The following is a 25,077-nucleotide window of genomic DNA, read 5'->3' on the forward strand; positions in this document are numbered from 1 at the left end:
ACGGTTGAAAATGTCACAGACAATCCTTATTTTCAACGCATTAATGCGTTATAAAATTGACACATAAGCTGCGGATACACCCGTCACTAGTATATGTTATTTTCAACACGTAATAACATCGTGAATAATAATTATATGCTACGTATTATTATGTCATATAAATAATTATACTTACCACGCGTAATTTTTATAGATACAAATATAATATGGGCCACGTTTATAATCGTGGAATATATATACGCATTTGCAACGCAGAGCTTCAAATTTTTGGGAAGGAATTATCCGTCATATTATAAATTTATAAAAGTATTTACAAATTTATAAAAGTAGGTCTCGTATTTTTCAAATTGACTCAGAAATTGTAATTCATCAAAGTTAGACTATTAAATTTTTTCGAAAAGAACCAAATCATTAATAGAAAAGATCTACATTGTTCATAAATGACACCACTAATTAAGAAACTTAACATTCTAAACTGAAGAAAAGAAACGATACCACTACAAATTTCAAAAGTGAAATATAAAGCTAATTCTAAACTGAAAAAAAACACGATACCACTTGATTTTACATAAAGCTAAAAAAAGAAACAGAGATGCACATCTCAACTGTTGGTCCCTGAGCAATCATCTCAAGAGTTGCTTTGACGGTTCTCAGGAGTGCTTTGATGGTTCTCAGGAGTGCTTTGACGGTTTCCCTGCATTTCAAGCAACATTCTTCTTATATCCATTGTGTCAGTCACCAGCCCCTGTATTGTGCGATTTTGTTCTTCAACTCTTTCTTCAAGTCCCTTGTTTCTCTTTTATGCTTCATCTGCCCGCCTCAGAGCTTCGCCTAACTCCACATTATATTCAATGCTAGAAGAGCTAGGTTTTTCATACCCATGACCAAGACCCTTGACATAACCAGATCTTACACCTAGGACTTTCTCACATATTTCAGCATCGGTCAAGGGTGTTGAACCATCGGGTGTAGGCGCAGCCCGGAGTTCAAGCATTTTACCCTACATAATAAAATAAACAACATAAAATAAGCTAAATCTGAATAATAAACTCTCCTATAAAAAAATTATAAGAAAATCACAACTAAAATCCTTGTATTACATAGTTCTCCTCAGCCGTATGACAGGTCCAAACATCATTTTTGCAGTGGGTTAACTTGTAGAATTCAATTTGTTCAACAACTTCACCTGTTTCTGGATCACACTGAAGGTTTCCCCCAAAAAAAATTAGATACTATATGAGCCAATAATTTAAAAAAGAGTAACAGAGACACCACAATTACCATTTCCTCTCTATAGCGCGAAAGGTTTTGACCCCGTGCAATGAATGGTTGTATTTGCTTCTCGACTTTTTTTACCTTGAGTGCTACTTGTCTGCATTCAAATCCAAAGAAGACAGTTATATGCAGAAAAATACTACATAAATATAATAAATACGACTAGTGCTGAACACCACCAATATGACTACCACAAATAAATCTTATAAATATAACAAGTATCGAACAACAATATCACCTGAAACTCATCAGACTCAAACCAAGTGCAAAGTTTCTCCCAGTCCTCCTGCTTCACCTGATGATGTGGGTTTTCCCGTTCTGTTCCATCTTTTTTATAGTGCAGGTAATGTTTGTGAAGTGTACATCTAAACTGTCTGAACTCATTTGCTAGCATTTTGTTGACCGCCTTCTGAATGCGTACTACGTGTAGATCAATAGTAAATTTTTCCTAAGTTCACAATAACCAAGCAAAGTTCTGTTAGCAACAGTATAAAAAAAACAAACGCATAGAGGGTTCTATTTAACTAATCCATGGTCTGTTCAAGAAGAACAGAGTAGTAGGGACATTAGAAAAGAGAGTAGTGGGGACACTAAAATGATTCAACAAAAATATATGATTACCATTATGAGATCATAAAATTTCCTCAGATCTGGTTTTTCAACTGACTTCCATTTTGGGCGAGTCGACCACGGTGCGAATTTTCTGACGATGATCCCTATTTCAGTTTGGAACTCAGTAGACCAATCCCCAGTTGGAATCTTTTGACCTGGTTTGATCGTTATTGTTGGCTTTACACCAGTTTTCCTTATGTGATCATTAAGCTTTGCATTAAGAGCATCTCCTCTTCCTCCTTTATGAATCTTTGGCATATCTATTTTTCAAGAATATTAGAGTTAAAATAAAAAAAAGAAAGAAAAACATAATACAGCGTTTGCCGATAATGAACATAATAATTCCAAAAAAATAATTTGTAGGTATGTGATTAACTCAATTACCAGTGCGCGACAACTGAGAGGCTACTTGTGATATGCGAGGGGGTCTAACTCCACCTGGTGCCATTATCCTGATAATGAAATACAAAAGTAGATGATCAACAAACTAAAAAGAAAATAAACCAAAAGGATCAAGGTTAACAAGCACTCAAAAATCAAATTAATAAAAGAACAAAAAAGAAAATCAGAGACTAAAAATCAAAAATTGAATAAATATGTTTAAAGAGAAACTTCGATAAATCACCACAAGATTTTTTTTCTCCAGTTTTCAGCAAAAAAAAAGAAATAATCAATAATCTCTCCCAAATACCAGTTCCAAGTCACTGATCACAAACCCAAAACAGATCTCTGTTTTAGTAGGAGAGATTATGGATACTGATTGTTAGGATGAGAGATTAGGGATACTGATTTGTACTTATAATAATTAAGATGAAGAGGAATAATTGAAGATCAAAATCAAAGGTTAAGACGGTTACCTCTTTCAAGTTCAGATTTAGGGTTATACTTGAATTTTTTTTGTTATACATGAAAAGAGGTTTTGTTTCGGTATAAAAGGGAAACGTGATCAGTTATCCGAACATTATGGCCACAATCTAGAACAACCAAAAATTCTGGCGGACTTTTTGAAATATCATGAAAATTTTGGCGGATTTTTTTTTTCTTTTGGCGGACTAGTAAAACATTTTTTCCACGATTAAGAAGATTTTATGCCTAAAATTTAGTAAGTAAAAATAAAATCATTAAACGCAATCTATATATATTTCCAATATATTCCCAGTATATACAATCAGCAAAATATTCAGTGCACAAAAGATAAATCCAATCAAAACACGGTAAATGAATCAGTTTTTGGGATTGAATAAACAACCAAACACAGTCTAGATAATGATACAGAACTAAATCAACCAAACACATCGGTCATAAAAATCCTAGCAAAAAAGTCAAGAACAGGAGTATCACCTTGTATCTCTGCCAGTAGAGGGTCATTCTGGTTCATTGTTGTTGAAGATGCAGCTAAGAACGATTTACTTGATCCTTTTACTTCAACATCTGCTTTGATTTTAATTTCAATTCCAAACAAACATTTTGAATTACTCCCAAGCTGGTAACAACATATCTAAGCAATGGAAATGACCGATTCATAAACTTATCAACCAACTCTCTAATTGCAAGTGATGATTTTATCTTTTATTATCAATTCACAGCTTAATAAAGAGTTACAAGGAGAATAAATCAACATAACTAAAGCTACCTGAGCTAGATGCATATAGCCGGAAAATGATCTGAGCAGACCCAAATTGAGCACCCTTGTGGTCATAAAAAAACATCCGCAGACAAAATTGTATTGAGTGTTTCCACCACATGATACAGTCAATCTCTTTGCCTGCTTCACAACAGCATCCATCGCAGAAAAAAAACGTCTGTCCTCGTACCTTTACCTTCTTCACAAGCACGACGATAACAACCAAGTAGTGAAAAGGCGGTTCACCATCAGGAAACTGACCCCATATGCAATTGCAACAAATCGCCCATCTGAATATGACCTAAAATTCAAATTTCAACGCATCACATACCACACTGCTACATGTATACATTAGGAGATCATCATAGATACAAATTTTGATTGAATACAAATAAAAGAAAAATCCCAACCTGCGAATTTTGATTGAATACAAATTTGATTGAAATTCAAATTGACTGCTTCAAACTATCTCTATGAGAACCACAACTGTTGATGCAATTTATATAACTTGTTGGAGATATTGGCTTTACTTACATTGTTACCAAGCATTAACACGTCCAAACTGCTAAAGTCAAATGGCCCCTGTGGAATCTAATTTGTTCCGCTTTCGAGAAGTAGGCCATCCAAGGTTTTCCTTCTTCAGCCTCACATATCCAGGAGAAAGTTTTGTAGGTAGTTGTGGAGAGAAGTTTGGACAAGCTGGTGCAGATCTGAGAACACATTTGAAGAACCTGCAAGATTATGGACTGCAAATTAGTATAAAAGATGACATTGGAGAATAACAACAAGGAATCCAAAATATGTCTAAAAATAAAAATCAATTGATTTTAACAGATGGAATGCATCCCAAAAGGCACTTACATCTCTGTCAAGCCAATGGTCTGATGCATTTGTGCAAAAGCCTTATTCGATTAGATGGCCCTTAGGCACAACAAGCTATCTTTGGCGTAACAAACCTTACACAAAAATAAAAATTATGCATTAATTTACCAATATCAGAAAATGTTGATATCTTGTGATGGGCACACAGCACAAAACTGTCTCACTAGTTATGGCAATTGATGAAGGGTCTACGATACTAAAAGAAGCTTTATCTAGGCCTCTACCAGCTTCACTATCGAGTTCATTCAACATCCATTCTAGAGCAGGGTTGAACTATAGGTCTGTGAATTATTCAAATCCAGGTCACCAACCCAACCACTGTAATTTTGTGTTGAGCTATATGGAATTCAATGGGTCATATCCAGTTCAGCAAAGAGAAATTGGACGCAGGGTGTTAGGTTTTCAAATGTAGGCAAAGCAAATATTGGCATCTGAAGAATGAAAAAAAAGGAACTCATCCCGTTGAATTCTGCGATGGTGGCCAATGTGCACATATGCAACACAAAACAGAGAACAATAAAGCATGCCAGAAGGCAGGGGATAATCCGTGCAATCTGCCGCCGCACATTGTACACGTAATTTTCCTTAAAAGTGGAGATGCATGAGGTATGGTCAAGTTTATTTAATAAATCCCATTTTTATTAATACAAAGATAAGGAACATGATAAGAAAACACAATGAAAGAGTTTAAAGAATGAAATCAAGATTACCTCATAAAAGGTACCACCAATGGGAAAGCACCCGCAACAACCATAACATTTGTGAGTTTCATGTAAGTTTCCAACTTAGCCATCACCCTTCTTGCTTGAAGGGTCAAAAGCTGCAACCATAAAATGAAACAAGAATTCAGTACTCAAAGAATCATAATTCTTACAACAATAAACTACATGAATGAAAGCAACTCTTATGATTGCTTTGAAGTAAGAACATATCTTGGATAGACATGCCCCTGATTGAGCTCAGAGTGACCGCAGGTAATACATCACTCTCTATAAACTCTCAAAAGAAATAATCCAATCTAAACCACTTATGTCCCTTTAGGCAGAAGAGGTCCACTAAGATGCAGTCACATACGAATTCTGTGTTTGTATCTTGTGACGTTTAAACAGCTCAACTTTCATTAACCATTAAACTGAAATGATTTGTTGACTTGAAAATTTCCCACATCGGCAAATTTTTGAAGAGAAGAGCCTCAATATGCAACAACATACTCATAATAAAACGAAATGCTCACATACTCACAATACGAAGCCTATATTGTTTTATCTCAGTTCATTCTCTTTGGTGCATTTAACCATACAATTTATCACAAAATTGGGAGTTCACAAAATTTAATCAATTTGAATACAAATAAAAGCAAAACCCAACTACAGAACAGCTTCAATTCAATCTAAATAAAGTAAAATAATGATAATTCAAAATTATCAAACATGCATGATGGATCAATAAAAGAAATTCTACTGGAATCATTAGCAATATTACCTTCGATAGTTAACTGCACCCCAACCTGGAACATATCAAAATTCAATCAATTTGAATACAAATAAAAGCAAAACCCAACTACAGAACAGCTTCAATTCAATCTAAATAAAGTAAAATGATGATAATTCAAAAACCCTGTATTACTTACTTATCGAAGAGAAACTGAGAGAAACCTTGAAAAGGAGAAATTAGACGATTGAGAAAGAAGTAATGAGTTAAAGACGGTAAAAAGAATCGTTCGATGAAGTGAGTTAATGGGAGCGAGACCAGCTGAATCGTCTTCTTCGGAACTGTGTTTCTGCTGGTGATTAGAGCAACGGAGCGTTGGTGATGCATCTCTCACTTTCTTTATTTCTTCTCTGGGGACTAGACATAACACCTAGCATATGGAAGTAGAAGCTACCACGTAAACCAGTTAGCACATGGGTGTCGTCAATAACAAGAAGGATTATTTTTAATCTCTTCTTAGTTTCTAGACATGGTCCATCCAAGCTACACGTAGCAATAGTGTCTGGTTTTGTATCTAAAATTACGTAAGGGCACCTTCCTCTTGTTCAATGATCCCACACTGACTTGGTGATGCAGATGAGCAGGGTATAGCCTATTTGGATGCTAAAAATTCAAGTGTCGTAATTTAGAAAATTAGGAGTCCATTTCAATGGGAAACAAGCCAAAGAACAGGTTTGATTCCGTTGGTCTTCATAATTTAGCTAAATTCCATTGTTTAGGGCATCAAACAGGTGTTTTTGCTATTTTAGGAAAGTTTTTATTTTGTTAATAACTTCTTCTTTAGGAGTCTGTTTGGGTCGCCGTTTGAGGCGAATTGTTTTATTTTATGAGTACTTTCATTATTTTAGTCGACCAAAATTTGCCAAAAATAGCAAATTAGGGTCTGAGTCGGTTTAGGAGTTTTTTTCATCCTTTCTTGACTAGCAAGTTAGGAGTTTTCCCCAAGTCTATAAAAGAGTCCACCATAAATTGTTTAAGGGCGAATTTTTGGATATATATCTTCTTTATCTAACTTTGTTAAGTTTAATCGATTTTTATCTAAAGTTGGGAAACCAAAGTCTAGATATTAATCAATGTTCATAGTCGATATTCCTAGGAATATTTGAAGTCTGAACAACACCTCTCTTTTCTTTAGTTTCTCTAATATCCGCTGCATCACTTGGCCAATCTTGCTTAGCTTGGATGGTTAACGAGGCTAAGTCATATAGAAGAGATATTTAGTTGTTAGATTGGCCATCCACGTTAGATTGGCCATCCACGTTAGATTGGCAACCTCCTAACCCCTACGGGATGGCCAATCTAACAGCGAAACGCCTACAGTTCTCCATTAAACGTTGAACAGTGCAGCGTCGATGTGAACGCCGAACCGAGCAATGTTTGACTTGATCAGCTAGGTTGACGACGCCGAACCAAACGAGATCTGGGAATCGAGTAGGGAATACATCAACCCGTACCCAATGAAGTCAAGACACTTTTGGATCATGATTTTTCATACTAAATAAAAAAATAATTGTACTCAAATGATTTAATACTGAAATTATATGCGGAACTGGGCATTTCATCGAGCAGATTAATGCAAGCACTTAAATGCAAATATATAACTAGAAAAAATAATAATGATAAGCTATTAAATACGCAATCAGCCGGTACCGTGAATTCAATCAAATTTTTAGTTCCACTTATGTCGCATACCAGTCACCTGGCATTTTTGCAGTTGGGTCCCTTCTTTTAAATTGAGATAAATGCAAATATATAACTAGAGTGTAAACGAAGTGTAAGAAATAAATAAAGGAAGAAAAAAAGAAACCACCATTTCCATATCAGCCCTACTAGTTTGGCAGCTTAAATAGCCCTTTGGCAGCTTAATTGCCAAACATGTAGAAATGGAATTCTGGAAAAAATAGCTCTCAGTCAAAAAAAAAGGGGTCAAGCGCTGGATGGAGCAGCGTCGCCTCTGAACGCCGAATAGAAAAACGCGTCCGTCCCAGCCTCTAACCATTCGGCGTTATTCTCTGGGATATTCGCGTAACGCCGAACCATTCGGCGTTTTGGTTACTTTTTGAGCGCCGCCCCGTGTGTCCGTTATTTGCTTACGAATTTGTTTGTTACTTTCGCCCCATTCTGTTTGTTGTAGATGTAATTTTGTTGGGTAAGATATTTTAATCAATTCATAAGTGTACTAGTGTTAATCAGCTATATATATCCAAAATTATGTAAGGAAAACTGCCTCCAAGAGATTATATGTAGACAATTGCATATTCAAAGTTAACTTCCAATTTCTTCACTTTTACTCGAACTTGTTCAAATTTTGATATCAGGTATTCTTAATCAATCACAACACTCAAAATGACTGAATTTCTAATTTCTTTAATTTTTACTCAAACATTGTTTGACCCCATTAACCATATAATCTCAATTTTTCAATCATATTTGCTCCCACAGGATGCAATATTTACGATCAAACCAAGCCTAATCTAACCAAATTTCAAAAATCAGTGGAGTCGACGGATCCCATTTGTCTCTTACTGCCTCCGTCCCTGGAGATGATTATGTCAGACTCGAACCTAGGATCTCCTCAAACACATGAAAATTTTCTGAAACGGGAATGACCAGCTGAGTTAGATACCAGTTTTCTTATTAATATCTTGATTCTCTAATATTCATTTACATTTATCAATATCGTGATTTTTTATGAACATTTTCTTTGCGAAAGACTTCTTGCACGTGTTTGCAATTAGCACTTCAGCTACTACTTAGGAGAGACGAACCTAACATGAAAAGCAATGTAACAGTTAATTATTACCAACGTATCATGGTCGACCGACCATAGCCATTTTACACACTCTACATTACACTACCTAAATACCACCGAAGTAAAATATACGTGGGAACATAGCAGAATGGTATATGGGCACACGTGGTGCACCACGTTCTTTTGTCGATGATCACGTCTATCTACCTGTACTGAGAAGAATTAAAGTGGCCTATGTATATCTTAACAGGAATGGAGGGAAAATTTTCCACCAAAACACCGAAACACTTAAATTTCTGGAGGTAAAAAATTTTCCGCGAAATCAAATCAAAATACCCCACCCGAAAACCGGTGAAGAAAAGAAATCGTGTCACAAGATTTTCGACAAAATATCCAACCTCTATCTCATATTCTTAACACGTGTCTCTGAAGATATCAGGGGTAAAAAGTGAACCCGTTTTTATCTTCCTTCTTCTTCTCCCAAGACCAAGACTTCCCACATCAAACTCAGACCAAATCACCAAATCTAGCAGAAGAAGTGGAGAGCTCATTCAACTGGATTTTTATCGAAACCCTTTTTACCTGCATCTGCATCTAAAGAGGAATTACAAAATCAAACCATACTCTGGATTTCGAGCAATCCATCTAAGGTAAATTGGATTTTTGTTCGATGTATCAGTAACTCTGATCTATTTTCTAATTTCATACTCTGCGTGTTTCATTTTACCAAGGAAAGGAAAGAAGACTAGTCTGAATCATCAACCCACTTTCATGCTTTTACTCTTTGTACTATGAAATCAAATCCTAGTTCCCAAATAAATGAGATTTTGTGAAACTTAACATGCATGTTAACTGATTGATGAAATTGCTCAAAGGAATTTAGTTTTCAATTGCTAAAACTCATGATGAAAGAGAATACTTTTTGCTCTTGGACTCTCATGATGAATGAGAAAATTAGGGTTCAATTCTAATCATCCAAAAAGAGACAAAAATGAGTGAAACACTAAATAAAATTATAAGAGATGCCTGTATTCGGAGAGAGCAATCTGAACAAGATGAAAGAATGAAAGATTATGGTAACTAAATTTTCTTCTCAAACAATTACATGTGCATCTTCTTCTTCTTCTTTTTTTAAAGTCTGGATTGGTTGATTACCTGTGGCTTAAGGTTAAGTGTCTGATTGGTTGCCTAATGTTAAAATAAAACAAAAATTTGGAACACTTTTGCTTTCCTTGCAGCAGCATAAGTAGTTTCAAAGTCTATGTTGCATTCTTTATTAGTTATCACAACTTGTTGGCTCAACTATCTGCGGAATTTGCATACCGGGAATATGTTCTCGTTATCAAGCCAAATTATTTTGCAAGTATGAATCAATTGTGTGGAATTGACTATTCAGAGTGTTCATTTTTATTCTAGTTGCTGCTGGATTTACCTTGGAACAAGCTTTATCAGCTGAAAAAGCCTATTCAAAAAGAAGAAAAAGACATTTATTGGGCGTTTAACCACTGTAGCATCTCCATATGGTAAATATCTATCTTGTGAACTCTATGTGGTGTGGATGATATTCGGCACCAATTACTGATTAAACTTGATGAATACACAACATATGATATGTCTGGTTTAGGAATTTTAACTTGATATGTAGACAGTAGTTAATGTTCAGACTCCGAAATGGAGAACAAAAATGGTGACCTGGAATCTTTGGTCTTCTTTTTGAAATTACGATTTTTGCAGTAAGAAATTCTGAAATATACTGCGTTTAATTTGCTTTGGTTCGATTTTCAGTTCTCTGTTTTTTCATTCGTCATGATTTTTTTTGCATGTTCTTAGATCAATTAGGGTTCTACTTTCTTATGCTTAGATATCCAGAGCTGCTCCATCAATCAGTTCTCTGGTTTAATAGGTTTGGTTTGATTTTTTATCTTGCATAAGTGCAGGTCAGGAATGCAGGAAGAGCGGTAGTGAGTGAGAGGATGAGAAGAAGACTGAGACATCGGTGAAGGAGAAGTTTGAGGATTTGCGCATCAGCTCGTAGATGCTACTCCCTTTCCTATTGGCTAATTTTCTAACCAGGTTATTTGCATTATTAATTATGTTGAATATATAAACAGCTAATACATTGGAAAATGTTGAGAACCAAAGAATGAGGAACGCATTCCAAATGTCATTTATACCTCTCGTTTCCCTTCTCTGATTTCTCTTTTTCATTTTTTAAACAACAAAATGTCTCTAAGTACCAGTAGGATGTTGAATCAAATAATTATGGAGAAGGCTTATTGGACGAAGATGTTAAGAAGTACGTATTAAACAAATACAGAACTGGTAAGGGGAAAATAAGTTGAGAGGGAAGAGGGATAGAAAGAGTATCTGCAAGTTGGAAATGAAAACCTTCCAGAAAAGATTTCCTATTTTCAAAGCTTTTTTACTCATTGCCTTTCGTTTCAGCTAACCCTCTGTTGCTAAGTTGTTAGTCCTAACTTAATTCATTTAGATTTTAGTTAGGTATGAATGATAGTGATTGGATATTAGTACAAGTTAAACCGTATGATCCTACATAATAAAATATAATTCGATTATGATCTAGACTTCTAATAAGATTATGCCTCCATTTTGTTTCATTTTGTTCTTTTTGTTTCCTTGTTAATGTGATGGGAGACTAAATATTTTTTCTTTGGAGATTGTAATTATATTTATGCTTCCAAGTGAACTCTCTTACTGTTTGTTATCTTCAAGTTGTACTTGTATTGTTACGTCAATTTTAGTGGAGTAGGCTAACCATATATTTTCCTAGTTTTTCAGGTGAATCTAGCGTAGTTGAGGACGAAGTTGGAAAAGGATAATATCACGTTTGGCTCGAGTAAGTGTTTCCAGGCTAATCTGTTTGAGGCAATATATAGCTAAAAAATCAATTACTTTCTGGTCAAGATGATATCGATGCACACGATCTGTCCCTTTCCAACTGATATTCTATTGGGTATCCTTAAAGATGTTGCATTCATCTTTCTTTATGTTATTTGGTTCTTACGGTTGCTCGGACTTTGTGAAATCTATCATTGGGATTAGATTTAACATTTTATCACTTTGTAGGTGAATCGTTTGCAAGAAGAGAATTCTCCTAATGTTTCAGATGAAATATATTCACTAGCAGTTGGTCCTGATCCACGTGTAGTGCGATATAGTGGGTGTATCACTAATGCAATTCGATTTCATACAAGGGAACAGGAAGTTAATTTGAGAACACAAAATAGTGGTGTTATAGTAAAGGGGGAGCACCAGTCTAATTTTGTTGATTTTTATGGTGTGTTAACAGATGTCTTAGAGCCAAGTTACCTGTATAGAAAGAAAGTTTATCTTTTCAGATGTGATTGGTGGGACACCGATAAGAGAAAGAAAAATATTGTTGCAGATAGCCATTTCACTAGTCTTAACTTCTCTCAGACATGGTACAAAGACGATCCTTTTGTGCTTGCTGACCAAGTGCAACAAGTTTTTTACCTTAAAGACCTTAAACTGCGTGGAAAATGGCATGTTGTTCAACATGTAATTCCTCGAAATGTCTATGATGTCTCAGAGAAAGAGGTTGGACCAGAACCAAATAATGACGAGGCATATCAGCAAGATGAACACTTCATAACAGAAAACACATCGTCCAAGATAATTCTGAAAGTGCATCAAGTTGCAACGAGAAAGTTACTAATTCAAGGTTGAATAAGAATGATGTCGCGGCTGAAGAAGTTGATATAGATATTGTTATTGCTGATCTTGAAGGTGTTGATGATTATATTGAAGAAGAAGAACTTGAAGGAGAAGGCGGTCTTTTGAGTGAATACGACAGTGAAGATGAAGGTATTATATTAGGTGGCGATAGTGATATTGATTAAAGAATATTATTTAGCAACTACATTTATTTTTTTTGCTGTAGACCTTTTTTTTCCTTTCATTTTGCAAAAGATCTTGATTTTTTGTTGTTGGATACGTTTACCTGTCATTTTAATGGAAGTTGTCATTTTGAACTATAATACTAGTAAACAAACTTTCGGAGATGATAAAAAAAATAAATACAAAGTATGGAAAACTAAGTTTACATTAAAAAGTATTGTCCATTCTAGCGATCACAACAAAATTATGCAACACTAGTAGCATCGCAGTGGATTTTAAAATTTGAAAAGAAAAACTCAATTCATATTTATTCTAATCAGCTAAGACATTTTAAAATTTGAAAAGAAAAACTCAATTCATATTTATTCTAATCAGGTAAGACGTTCTATTGACTGTACAAATTATTTTTTTACGACATATGAAAATGTTTATAATAAAATACAATTATCATGCATTATATATGTCAACCATAACCATTATATTTATGACATTTTATTTTGTTGATAATGTAGAAAGGTATTTGTAATAGATGCATGCGGCGCAAAAAATATTATTATCGTAGCCATGAGCTTATTTGCAACATATGAGAGTGCAGATAAAAATATATTTTTCTCAATGATTATACAATGTCGTTAATAATTGGATATTGTTGACAGATTTGAGTGTTAAATATATATATGATTATTCGCAACATTTATGAAGCGTCGCTTATAGAAAATGATAATTATTTTAAATTAACAATTAAAAAATAATAAATTTTTGACGCTTAAAATCGTTGTGAAAATTCATATTAATTTTTTTAATTTTTAATTTTAAAAATAAATATTTGCGGCACAATGGCACGTGTAGCAAATAACCTATTCCGACACTTCCAGGAATTTAGAAAACACAATACATCTGTGACACTAAAACCGTCGCACATAAATAATATTTATGACATTTTCTATGATATTACAAACATAACGTCACAAATACGTCAGTTTGTTGTAGTAACCCTATAAATACCCCCTCTCCACCAAGAGAGAGGGGGATCGGAGAAAAGAGAGAGAAGTCGAGTGAGAAGAATTGTGAGTGTAAGTCTACCTTTTACAATTCGCAAACCTATGTAAGCTCCAGAGTCATTCGACTACTTCTGTAATCATCAAATGCATAGTGAAAACGACAACCCCGTGGATGTAGGCCTTAGTGCTGAACCACGTAAATCCCAGTCTTATTTACACTTCAGCACTTTACGTTCATTTCATACTCCACGAGTCTTACTTTTATACTCCGTTTTCTTTATTTTCCTCTTATGGGAACGCCTCTGGTGATGATATTCGATGAGGCTATGATAAACCCGAAGGTTTTTAGCCAAGGAATCAATGCAATTGTCTCATCAGTGCGAGCACATGTGTAAAATGCGAATATTGTTTGTGAACATATAGATGCCTTCGTGATTTACGTGTTCACAGTGTGAGAGGGGGGGGGGGGGGGGGGGCACGCCTGATGCTGAAAACGCAGGATCAGGGATAATCAGATCCCTCTCGGTGCACACACAATGCTTAAATCACGGTGTATCTAGCAAAGCCGTAATCCAATATGGATATCTGTGTTAAGCATCCGTTTGATTCTGACCTCTTTGTACTTGTGGGTACAAAAGATCGCATCGCCACGTGGAGTAATCTGAGATCCCTAGAATTATGCAAGCTCCGCTAACTTGCATATTGTTATATCTTACTTTCTGGTCATACCCAATGCGTCATTGGTGCATGCCTACGTCGAACACCTTGATAATCCAAGGAATGGAATGCAACTTTCCTCATCAAGTTTGGCCACCATTCATCTCTTGTATCTCCATACCGGGTCAGATGATATGAAAGGCCAATATGTCGCAACCATCTCTCAATTAGATGATATGAGCGACAACGTGCTGGACCGGAAATGATGCAACTCATTACGGATGCCTAACTACCTTTCCTACTCTGAAAGGATCAAGCACAGACCGTAGTTCATCTTCGAACGCACCACAACTTAAGCCAATTCGTTTGCAAGGTCGTGGCCAAGCAATAATGGTAATGACCTAGTCGGTGTAGGCCGTTACGTCAAAATGCACAAAGGTTGTGCATTACTGAGTCTGTGGCATGGCATATATAACAATGCCCATGCTTAATATTCTCCATTGGAAAGGCTACACAACTATAAATGAGTCCTTAGCATCATTTATTCTCTTTCGCCTAATCTATGAAGCTTACTTGGTGCATGGTCCGCATATGCACATTCAACAAACTACCCCTCCCTATATATGTTTTATTGACATTTCTACAACTGAAAGTTCGGGAGGAAAATGACATTCACCAAGTACCACTTTTGAGGTGCTTGCTTTACTATTCATGGTCGTTGTCATTTATTTCTGAATAACCCTCTATGATGGTTGTACATTCAGTTCTGTCCCATAAGCCAATTCCAATGTCCGGCCATGATGGCTGAACATTTCCTAAACCAGCTGGCTCTGGCCTGATGCAACGCAGTGATGCTATATTGGCCCTAGGACAATTACATGGTAATGTGCTATGTTAGCACTAATTTTTCTCAAGGACATCTACCCAACTGGCCAAATGCATCATTTGATGCGAGATTGACCTTTGGATAATATAGCTTACATCTTACACCCTCTTGGTGCCATATTGGCCTTGACCAATATTCCCAACTTAATGCGTCATTTTGGCACCGTATTGGCCGAGGCCAATATTCCTATTAGTACGCAACTGAACTTGAGCTTCATTTCATACCATGACGCATCTTTTAGCATGCGCCATGTTAAAAACACGGGGTGTTACGAATCCGTCCATCCGCACATCAATTAGATGCAAATCCATTGGATGCTAGATTGGATGTAGAAGCTAAATTTGATACTCACAATGAATTAGATTGAATGTGTATGAAATGAAGTTTGGTCCATGCCAACCCATGGTCACTCCTTGTTGTTATTTTGTTGTGATTTATTTTTTTTCTTGGTTTTGGGATTTTAGCCCAACTAATTGTGTCAAAAAATAAAATAATTAAAATGTATGAACCAACTGTGTGTCAAACTGAGGAGAAAGATGAAAATCCAGAAATTTAAATTGTGAAAATATTTTCTAATGAAGACGAGTATTGAAAGATATTATAAGTAATTTTGATAAGATTTTATGTTATTCTTGGATGTTAGAAACAAATTTCGGGTTGGATTACTGTTTAAAGAGGTTGTAACTCAGATTTAGTCGATGGTCGTAATGTAGCACTATAGCTTGCACACAAGCAATTAAAATTTCTATGGCCAAAGCACGGATAATCCCAAAAAATATGGAATTTGATTAAGGACTAAAATAGAGATCAACGATATAAGAATAAGCAAGAAATTATATCCCACTAGCCTCTCTACAATCACATGAGCATTAGTTCCTTATCCATCTTCGTCAGTCCCTGAAGAAGCACAACTTAGTCACTCCTTTATATGAGAGGTAAGATCCATATAAATTATCATCAATACATCATGAAAAACAAACACTTATTATAATTCCCTGCATTGTGAAAGATTGAATTCTATAACTCTCCTAATTCTTGCTCAGAATTCTGAAGGTTAAAAAAAATTATGTTTCTCTCTCTAGAAAAGTAGATTTTTCATATTACTTGACAAATCAATTTTAAATAATGAAATTTATTTATGGGGATTAATTTCCTTAAAATCCTCAACGGTCAGAAAACGTCAATTTTATTTATAGAGAACAAATAATATAAATGGAGTTTGAAACAAGCTCCTAAGAGATGTCATGAAAAGTTTGAAAATTTGATGATTGAAAAAGTAGTTCCAGAATTAATGAAAGTGACAATGCATATATTATAAGTTTGAGAATGTATATGAATTATCATTTACCGTGGACGACTTGTCGAGTTTTTATTCAAACTTTTCTGTAGCTAATGAAACTAAGAATATGCTCTAACTTTGACATGAAAGACTTGCGGGGAAAGGAGTGTAATTCTTGGAATTAAAAGTACTGGATTTGATGATGATATTTCTATAGATCAATCTCATTACGTTGAAAAGATTTTTAAGAAGTATAACTATTTTGATCGTAAACTTGTTTGTACTCCCTTTGATTTTAGTTTTAAATTTTTTAAGAATACTAAAAATAACATTGTACATAACGAATATTCTAGTATAACTATTAGTAATCTTTTTTATATAATTGATTGTACTAGACAATAATGCATATGCGATGGTTTTTTTTATGCAGGTTTACTAGTAATCAAGGTATGGAGCACTGGTTGGAAGTTGAGAGGGTTATGCGGCATCTGAAAATAACCTTTAACCTAGAATTGCGCTATGAAAAGTTTTCATAGTCCTTGAAGGATAATGTCATGTTGATTGGAATACACTTTTATATAACTATAAGGCCACGGGTAAATATTTATTCAATATTGCTGAAGGCGGTTTCGCTTGGAAATCCAAGAAACAAGTTATGTTAGCTCAGTATATAATAGAGTCTGAATTGGTAGTACTAGCAGTAGCTAGTGAAGAGGAAGGCTGGTTGAAAAACCTACTACCGCAAATCCATATATGGGATAGACCGGTACCAGCCATTTTGATCCACTGCGATAGTAAAGTAGATAATGTAAGAGTTCAAAATTACTATTAAAATCATAAGAGACAACAAATTCTTCAAAAATACAACATAGTTAAAAAAGTTCTCACAACTGGTGATATAAAAGTGGATCACGTAAAGTCTGAAGCAAATTTGGTTAATCGTTTGATGAAAGGATTAACAATAAAAAATATGTGTAATACTGCTAACGGCATGAGACTTATACACATTAGTATTGAGTCGTTTGTAATGGATAATCTACCTATAGATTGGAGATCCCAAGAAATAAGTTAAAAAGTAAAAACAATTGAGAAGTGATATAGATATAGTCATAGATTTCAAATGGCATAATATCCCAAAGCGAGTGGAGGTTGAGTTTTTTCAAAATCTATATGAGGCCTACAACTCTCTTTAGAGTGGGTATGAAGCTACATGAGTACTCTTGATAAATTCACCTATATGAATTTGAAAGTATGGTGGCGTCATATGAGAACTTGGACATTCCTCTAGAACGTTCATTTAAATTGGGATATAAGCACAAGGTCGTAACTTGATGTCTTTTGGACTTAAATCTTAGTATATATTTGTGTGTTGGACTTTTTTTTTATCTCATAGGATTGGATTTCAAGACATATGTCACTCTATATACTGACATTAGAAAGTCTAACACTATGAAAATGTTCAAATCGAATGACACATATATATGTTTACGGACACACATATATATATATATATATAAATTGTTGCTAATGCTTTAAGAAAATATAAGTGGGAGATTGTTGGAAAATATTTATCAAAAGGATTTATCTTAATATTCTTATCAAAATTTAATTGTTAGCCTAGTGGTTAAGTAAATTGGGCTTTGAGGGTGAGGTCTTAGGATCAAGTCTCTTCCCCTACTGATTAGGTGTATACATGACCAAGGCTCAGACTAGTGTGAAACAAATACATTTACATGCATATATACACCCAATTGGAGAAGCGGTTTGATCCCAAAATCATATGTCCAAAGCCCAAAATACTTAACTACTAGTTTACCAATTAAAGTTTTGTGATAATTTATCTCTCCACTCTCTCCATAAAAAGAAAACCAAAGAAACTAACTTTTTCTAAGAACCTATTTTGCTCATATCTAGTTTTTTTTTCTTTTTGATAACAAAGTGAATTTTATTTTATTTTATTTAATGAAAGTCAGGCATAGAATGCCTTCTCAGAACACATGAAATCCAAGGAGAGTAATCAATATACTCTTCTACAAGCAGTTTGTCTCTCCTTACTTTTTTAGAGATGCAGTCTGCTAAGTTATTTAGGTCTCTCTTAACATGAGAAACTTTGCAGAATTTAAAAGATGAAACTATAGTTTTAATACTTGAAATTAAATTGTTATTCTCACATCTAACTTGAGATGCGTCTGACATGATTGAATTCAACACCGTCTCAGCATCAACAATCAGATGAATCTCTTCAATATTTTGTTCTTTAATCCAACTCAGAGATTCTAAGACATCCATGCATTCTCCGGCTTTTGGGTCGATTATTCCATTTGCATAAGATCCTTTGATCCCTTCATATTCACCTGCAGTAGAAATGAGCACCATACCAGTGCTAATGGAATTAGTAAGATAATCAAAAGAAGCATCCACATAAACTTTTGCTATATTGTTAAGTTGTTGTTGAATAATATTAGTTTGTGGCTCCATAGTAATACTCTGTTGACCTGCCAGCAGAAAATTATGTAAATGCATATTAATTCTAGAGACAGTAAGAGGAGGGTTGAGAGATTTTTCCTGAAAGATATATGCACATCGTTCTTTCCAAATGATCCAATAACCAACCATGAGTGTCACCCTCCATTTATCTTGATCTTCTGCTCAATTCGTGGCATTACTATCAAACCAGGAAATAACCCATTCTTTGATACTGCTACAATTCACTGCAACATGATCAATATTAATATTAAGGAGACTCCAAACTGCTCTGGAGTGTCTGCATTGGAGTAGCAAATGGAAGAGAGTTTCTTCCTGACGATTACATATGTTGCAGTGAGGACCGATGTCATTATTGAATCCAGCGGTTTTATCATTTGTCTGAATAATGTCCTTGAGACACTTCCAGATAAACAGCTTGACTCTGTGTGGCAGTTACATTTTCCAGAGGGATTTCCAAACTTCCTTAGAGACTGTGTTGTTAGCTTCATAGAAATGGAATCTGTCTTCTACTAATTTATTATATGCATTCTTCACAGTGAATAAACCATCTCTTGTATGTGACCATCTTGTTATATCTTCTTCATCAATTATGATCTGCATTCTAGAAATCTTGTCCACAACCTCAGGAGAAAAGAGTGTTTGGAGCAGATTGATATTCCAAGTTGAAGTATAAGGAAGTATTAATTCTGAAACATATATATAGCCCAGATGGCTTAGAGAAGATGGTGTAGGCTTGTAATTCAGATTTATAATCCAAGTGTCATACCAGATACGAGTTTTCCTGCCATTTTTTACTTCCATACTTACATTTTGTTGAAGATGCTTAAGTCCAACCTCAACCCCCTTCCAGATCCAAGATGAATTGCCTTTATCCTGATGAATATGTAGAAATTATTCATGTTTGAAATATTTAGCCTTGATCAGTTGAGAACTTAATAAATCAGGATGCATATGAATTCTCCATGCCAGTTTGCAGAGAAGGGCATGATTCAACGTTTCCAATTACCTAAACGATAAACCTCCCAATTCTTTTGGAATACATAAGTTATTCCAAGATATTGGATTATTACCTTTGTTAGCCTTATAACCCTAGAAGAACTTTCTTTGCAGTGTGTCTAGCTTTTTGATTAATTTCTTGGGGATTTTGAATGTGCTCATTTGATATTGTGGGACTGCATTCAGAACTGCTTTAACTATTGTGCCTACCATCCTGACACATATTACTTCCTTTCCATGTAGAGAGTCTTCTTTCAAAAGCAGAATTAATGTCTTCAAAAGATTTAACTTTAGACGTACCAATGAGAATAGGGGAACCTAGATACTTTTCCTTGCTATCCATACTCTTAATACCAAGTATATGACTAAGAGTGTCACACACTGAAGGACCCAAATTGTTGCTAAATGAAATGGATAATTTGTCAAAATTTATGACTTGACCAGATTGTGAGCTGAAATCTTCTAAAATTTGAAGAATATTGTTCACACTGGTTAAATTGGCATGAGTAAAGATAAGACAATCATCTGCAAAGAGCAAATGATTTATAGGAGGTGCACCTCTAGCTGCTTTGATTCCTTGCACTTCTTTGGTAATATGAGCTGTGGAAAGTATTATGGAAAACCATTTCATGGATAAAATGAATAGATAAGGAGATAGAGGATCTCCTTGCCTAATGCCTCTTGAAGAACTTCCAAGATACCTTGAACAACAACACAAGCCATAGAAGAAAGCAAAACCTTAATGACCAACTCTGCAAACGCAACTATCACTTCATACACAAAGGCAAAAGCCATGATAGATAAGTCAAGATGTAAACACATTATGGAGAAACCAAAAAAGTTAGCAACTCATTAGAAAAATCAAAAGATTAAAGTTGGATTGTAAAATCAAGATTAATTGTAATCATAAGACAAAAAGAGAGGGATTAACAGAAAATAAAGAGAAAATTAAAGCATTGGTCGAATACTGAGCAAGATTAGATTGCCATCAAAGGAAAGAAAATGGAAAATTCTGTAAAAATAATTACTGAGTCACAAACTCAAAAAATCCGATTCGCAGAGACTCTCTTTCCTCGAAAAACTAGGTGCTCATATCTAGTCTGAGCGATGATTTTTTATTTTTAACAATTTAATCATAAGATTTTATTTATTTGGTTATTTTTCCTTTAGTTTTTAGTTTTATGGTGTACTTTTATTATCCGCACATTAAGTGCTTCTAGCCCTCACCATTGTTGGTGATTCTTGCCCTTCATTTTAATGGTGATTCTATTTTACTTTGGTAGCTTTTGGACCGTGGATTTTTCTAGTACGTGGATTTTTCAAGTACGAGACAATCTTCGATCATTGGACGAATCTTCAAATCGCCGGTCAAGATGTTGAGCAAATTGCTCATGTTTGAATGGAGCAACTCTTAATAGGTAAAAGGAACCTATCAAATATCGAGTTATCCTATCTCCAAATTAATAGGTTTTATCATGCTTGTCCTAGATAGTTCTTTTGATTTTCTTCACTTTTCCTTGTTGGATTATTCAGTTTTGTACTTGATGTTGTTCTTGTTACTATGTATTCCTTGATGCACTTGATCCAGGGAAGGCCTAGGAAGGAACTAACCTAGGCTATATCCCGTCCGTACTTCTTCCCTAACATAATTTTTGTATTGTCCGTACTTCTTCCCAAACATAATTTTTGTATTAAAATTTTCGAAATATTTTATTTTAGCCCCTTCGTATTAAGTATTCGAGCCCGTTAAACATATTTTAGCCCAGTTTGAGATAACATTTACCTACTTAATAGAGATTCTAATTTATGAACAAAAATGTAACTTCTTTATCTCATTTGTCGTCGTAAAAAAATTGCTGCGTCCTTTGGCTGTAAATCAATGATCCAACCCCACTCTTGACTTGATCTGCACTTCTCTATGTAACATTCATTTTATGTTATTAATGGAAAAAAATGAAATGTAAAAAGAAAATTAGCGATTAAATGGTGATAAGGATATTAAAAAAATTCCTTTTAATAACTATATATACTTCAACACCAACCAATATATGTACCATTCCTAGCAAATGCACGGCAAAATGAAGGAGCTGAACTATGTAAATTAACTGAAACTTTTGACCAACAAAGTCGTTGTAGTATAGTGGTAAGTATTCCCGCCTGTCACGCGGGTGACCCGGGTTCGATCCCCGGCAACGGCGTTTATTTTTGGTTGCAACCTTTGACTGGACTGTTTCTACTTTCTACAAGTATAAGAATATCCTCAGCAATATCTCAACTGTTTTAAGGGTCTAAAATAAATTTCCGGTGGCTTTTTAGGAATACGCAGTCTCAGTTACTAGGTGATCAATTCATAACAGCAACACATCCAAGACTGACGGAGGGGGGCCATATCTGGTCCTCCATCCCATATATTGATTTCCCTCTGCCGGGTCATTGTGTCTACTTACTGGAGAAAGTCTGAAGTCTTTGTATTGAGAAGTTTCAGTTCTTCATGTAACCGGATGAAGCCAACAAGTACAGGTAAAACCCAGCCTCAGTCTAAGTCAATGCACAATATTAATTACTAGTAATGGAAAAGAAAGAAGAGATGCAAATGTGTGCAAGATTAAATCTATAATATAAATACCTCTGATTGCAGTCGAGTTTTCTCATCTTCATCACACCCACTACTCCTTTACTTTCTTTCCTCCTCTAGAAAAATGGCTGCTCTTAACTACACAAATCTTGTTCTGGTAATTGCAGCTCTTGCTGGTGTTATTGCAACTCCTCCTACTGATGGTGCCACTGTTGCTAGCATTGTGACACCAGCTTTTTTTAATGGGATCATTAGTAAAGCTGGTGCAGGTTGTGCTGGGAAGACTTTCTATACTCGTAACGCTTTTCTAGAGGCCGCTAAGTCGTATCCTAGATTTGGTACTGGAAATCTCGAGGTTTCTAAACGTGAAATCGCTGCATTCTTCGCTCATGTTACACATGAAACCGGACGTAAGCTATTTTACAACTGTTGCAAACAAAATGCAAATGCTAGTATATGCGTTCATAGAAGCCTGATGATTTAAATGCTATAAATTCTTGTTGCAGATTTCTGTTACAAAGAAGAAATAAACGGACCAAAGAAAAACTACTGTCAGCAAGGAAACAAGCAATATCCATGTGTTCCTGGAAAAGGATACCATGGCCGAGGACCCATACAACTATCATGGAACTACAATTATGGACCAGCCGGTAAAGCCATTGGATTTGATGGTCTGAATGCTCCAGAAACTGTCTCAAAGAACCCTGTCATCTCGTTTAAGACAGCATTCTGGTTCTGGATGAATAACGTTCATTCCATCATAACTACGAATAAAGGGTTTGGTCCAACAATTCGTGCAATCAATGGCATGGAATGCAATGGTGGAAACACTAATGCCGTCCAGGCAAGAATCAGATATTTCAAGGCTTACTGCAGTCAACTTGGTGTTGCACCAGGGGCTAATCTTGCTTGCTGAAAACTTATGTTTTCCTAATTTCTAAGTATGTAATGAATAATGATGCTCAATAATGATGAGTTAAATAAAGAGAATATACGAATATCCATATATGCCAAGTTAATAAAATAACAATAATACAACTTTATTAAATGCTGATAGCAACATTAGAAGTGATCTAGGTGCACGAGAAACTTAAGCAAACAGACTACAGCAGGACACATTACGGACTTATGAAATATATCAAAATCTGAGCGTACCTATTAAGCTTCCCATGTCCTCTTTTAAAAGAAATCCCCATTTCGTTATGCAATAGCTACATCTCTAAGTGCTGCAGCACCTGCAACCTTGCGCATGAACACAACCTAAGAATTTCCAGAAAAATCCTATTTTTGTGAATGATGTTCAAATGAGTAAAACATCTATAGTAAGACAGAGAACTCCATAAACAAAATCAACAGTTAGCAATTTAAGCTGCCAAAAAAGACACGAGTGAAGAAACAATATTCATCTAAATATGTTGAAACTTGATAGAGATTCAGATTTTCGCTGTTACCTAAGCAATTACAATACTAGAGATTTTTTAACTCATCTGCAGAGAGAGTGTTCACTAACAAACAGCTAACAGAATCACTTGGTGCAAATTTTCTTTCACGCATCTTCTGGAAAAATTCCAATGCCTTGACAGTTTCCTTTTCTATAAGAAAACCCTTGATAATGGTATCAAATGCTCTAGCATCTCGTAAGCAACCCTTATCTTTCATTTCAATGATTAATTTGTTAGCCTCGAGTAACATCTTGCTTCGAAAGAGGCCATTGACCATTGTGGTATATGTTACTGCATCAGGCTCTAATCCCTTTTTCGGAATCTCAATAAACATTTTACTTGCATCTTCTAACTTGCCAGCCTTGAACAAACCATGAATAAGAATATTGTATATATGAACATTAGCTAAGATACCAGTATCCTCCATGGATTCAAACAGTTCTATTGCTCTCTCAATGTATCCATTCTTGCAGTACCCGTCCAACATTGCACCGTATGTGACAATATTTGGAGATACACCGAGAGTTTGCATCTCATTAAACAAACTCTTTGCAGTCTTCATTCTTCCGTCTCGGTATAGTCCTGCTAATAATATATTGTAAGTAACTATTTCGGGTTTCAATCCATTTTGTTTCATTTTCTTGAATAGTTGCATAGCTTCATCCAACTTACGATTCTTGTGGTACCCACCAATTAATATATTGCAACTGACAACATCCGGTTGAAGGCCTCTATCCATCATGGAGTCAAACAGTTTCACCGCTTCTTGCAGCCGACCTGTCAAACATAGACCATCGATCATTGAGTTATAAGTAATCTGGTCAGCTTTTATGTTTAACTTGTCCATCAGTTTAAATAACCCCCAAGCATCTTCTGTCATCCCATCTTTACAATGTGCATCTATTAATATATTAAAGGTTACTGTATCTGGTGAAACCCCCCGATCCAGCATCTCATCAAAATATCTTCTTGCTTCTTCCCATTGAGCATGCCGGCAATGACCATCAATCATACAATTATATGTAGTTACATCGGCAGAGATTCCTCTACTAACCATCTCGTCAAAGACTCTCTTTGCCTCATTCAACCGGCCTGAATTGCAAAGTCCATTGATCAAAGAATTGTAAACAGCTACAGTGGGTACCACATTTGAATCTCTATGCATTTCGGAGAAGAGAAGCAAAGCTTTATCAACTAGACCCCCTTTACAAAGAGCATCTATGATGACCAAATAAGAAA

At 35.2% G+C, this 25,077-nt stretch overlaps 2 protein-coding genes, 2 long non-coding RNA genes and 1 other non-coding gene across 5 annotated transcripts; 3 read left to right on the plus strand and 2 right to left on the minus strand.

Moving 5' to 3' along the window:
- Positions 1–394: 394 nt before the first annotated feature.
- On the minus strand, positions 395–6,279 carry LOC113284050. Its single transcript, XR_003327896.1, has 13 exons — positions 6,024–6,279; positions 5,876–5,900; positions 5,104–5,213; positions 4,373–4,467; positions 4,046–4,242; positions 3,521–3,812; positions 3,229–3,318; positions 2,272–2,339; positions 1,897–2,147; positions 1,514–1,723; positions 1,282–1,372; positions 1,101–1,202; positions 395–1,000 (listed from the first exon to the last, which is right to left on the minus strand). It is a non-coding gene; the product is annotated as an uncharacterized LOC113284050 (long non-coding RNA).
- A 2,818-nt stretch (positions 6,280–9,097) lies between these two features.
- Positions 9,098–12,655, plus strand: LOC113284051. The gene is made up of 5 exons (XR_003327897.1): positions 9,098–9,286; positions 10,053–10,159; positions 10,574–10,709; positions 11,436–11,493; positions 11,724–12,655. It is a non-coding gene; the product is annotated as an uncharacterized LOC113284051 (long non-coding RNA).
- Positions 12,656–21,947: 9,292 nt separating this feature from the next.
- Positions 21,948–22,019, plus strand: TRNAD-GUC. The gene has a single exon. It is a non-coding gene; the product is annotated as a tRNA-Asp (tRNA).
- Positions 22,020–22,236: 217 nt separating this feature from the next.
- On the plus strand, positions 22,237–23,627 carry LOC113284048 (endochitinase EP3-like). The gene is made up of 3 exons (XM_026533448.1): positions 22,237–22,341; positions 22,564–22,806; positions 22,903–23,627. Exons 1-3 carry the CDS (start codon positions 22,323–22,325, stop codon positions 23,310–23,312), a joined length of 672 nt encoding a protein of 223 aa, XP_026389233.1. The 5' UTR covers positions 22,237–22,322; the 3' UTR covers positions 23,313–23,627.
- A 157-nt stretch (positions 23,628–23,784) lies between these two features.
- LOC113284047 (pentatricopeptide repeat-containing protein At3g22470, mitochondrial-like) lies at positions 23,785–25,032 on the minus strand. Its single transcript, XM_026533447.1, has one exon. The coding sequence runs from the start codon at positions 25,001–25,003 to the stop codon at positions 23,864–23,866; it is 1,140 nt and encodes a 379-aa protein (XP_026389232.1). The 5' UTR covers positions 25,004–25,032; the 3' UTR covers positions 23,785–23,863.
- Between the last annotated feature and the right edge of the window lie 45 nt (positions 25,033–25,077).

This window comes from Papaver somniferum, chromosome 5, assembly GCF_003573695.1.
Source record: "Papaver somniferum cultivar HN1 chromosome 5, ASM357369v1, whole genome shotgun sequence".
Taxonomy (NCBI): domain Eukaryota; kingdom Viridiplantae; phylum Streptophyta; class Magnoliopsida; order Ranunculales; family Papaveraceae; genus Papaver; species Papaver somniferum.

Excerpts from the sequence above, each read along its gene's own strand:
- LOC113284048 (XM_026533448.1), top strand. Across the intron at positions 22,807-22,902 it reads TGTTACACATGAAACCGGAC|ATTTCTGTTACAAAGAAGAA; the intron begins GTAAGCTATTTT and ends TTCTTGTTGCAG.
- LOC113284047 (XM_026533447.1), bottom strand. The coding sequence starts at position 25,003 with ATGCATAGAGATTCAAATGTGGTACCCACTGTAGCTGTTTACAATTCT.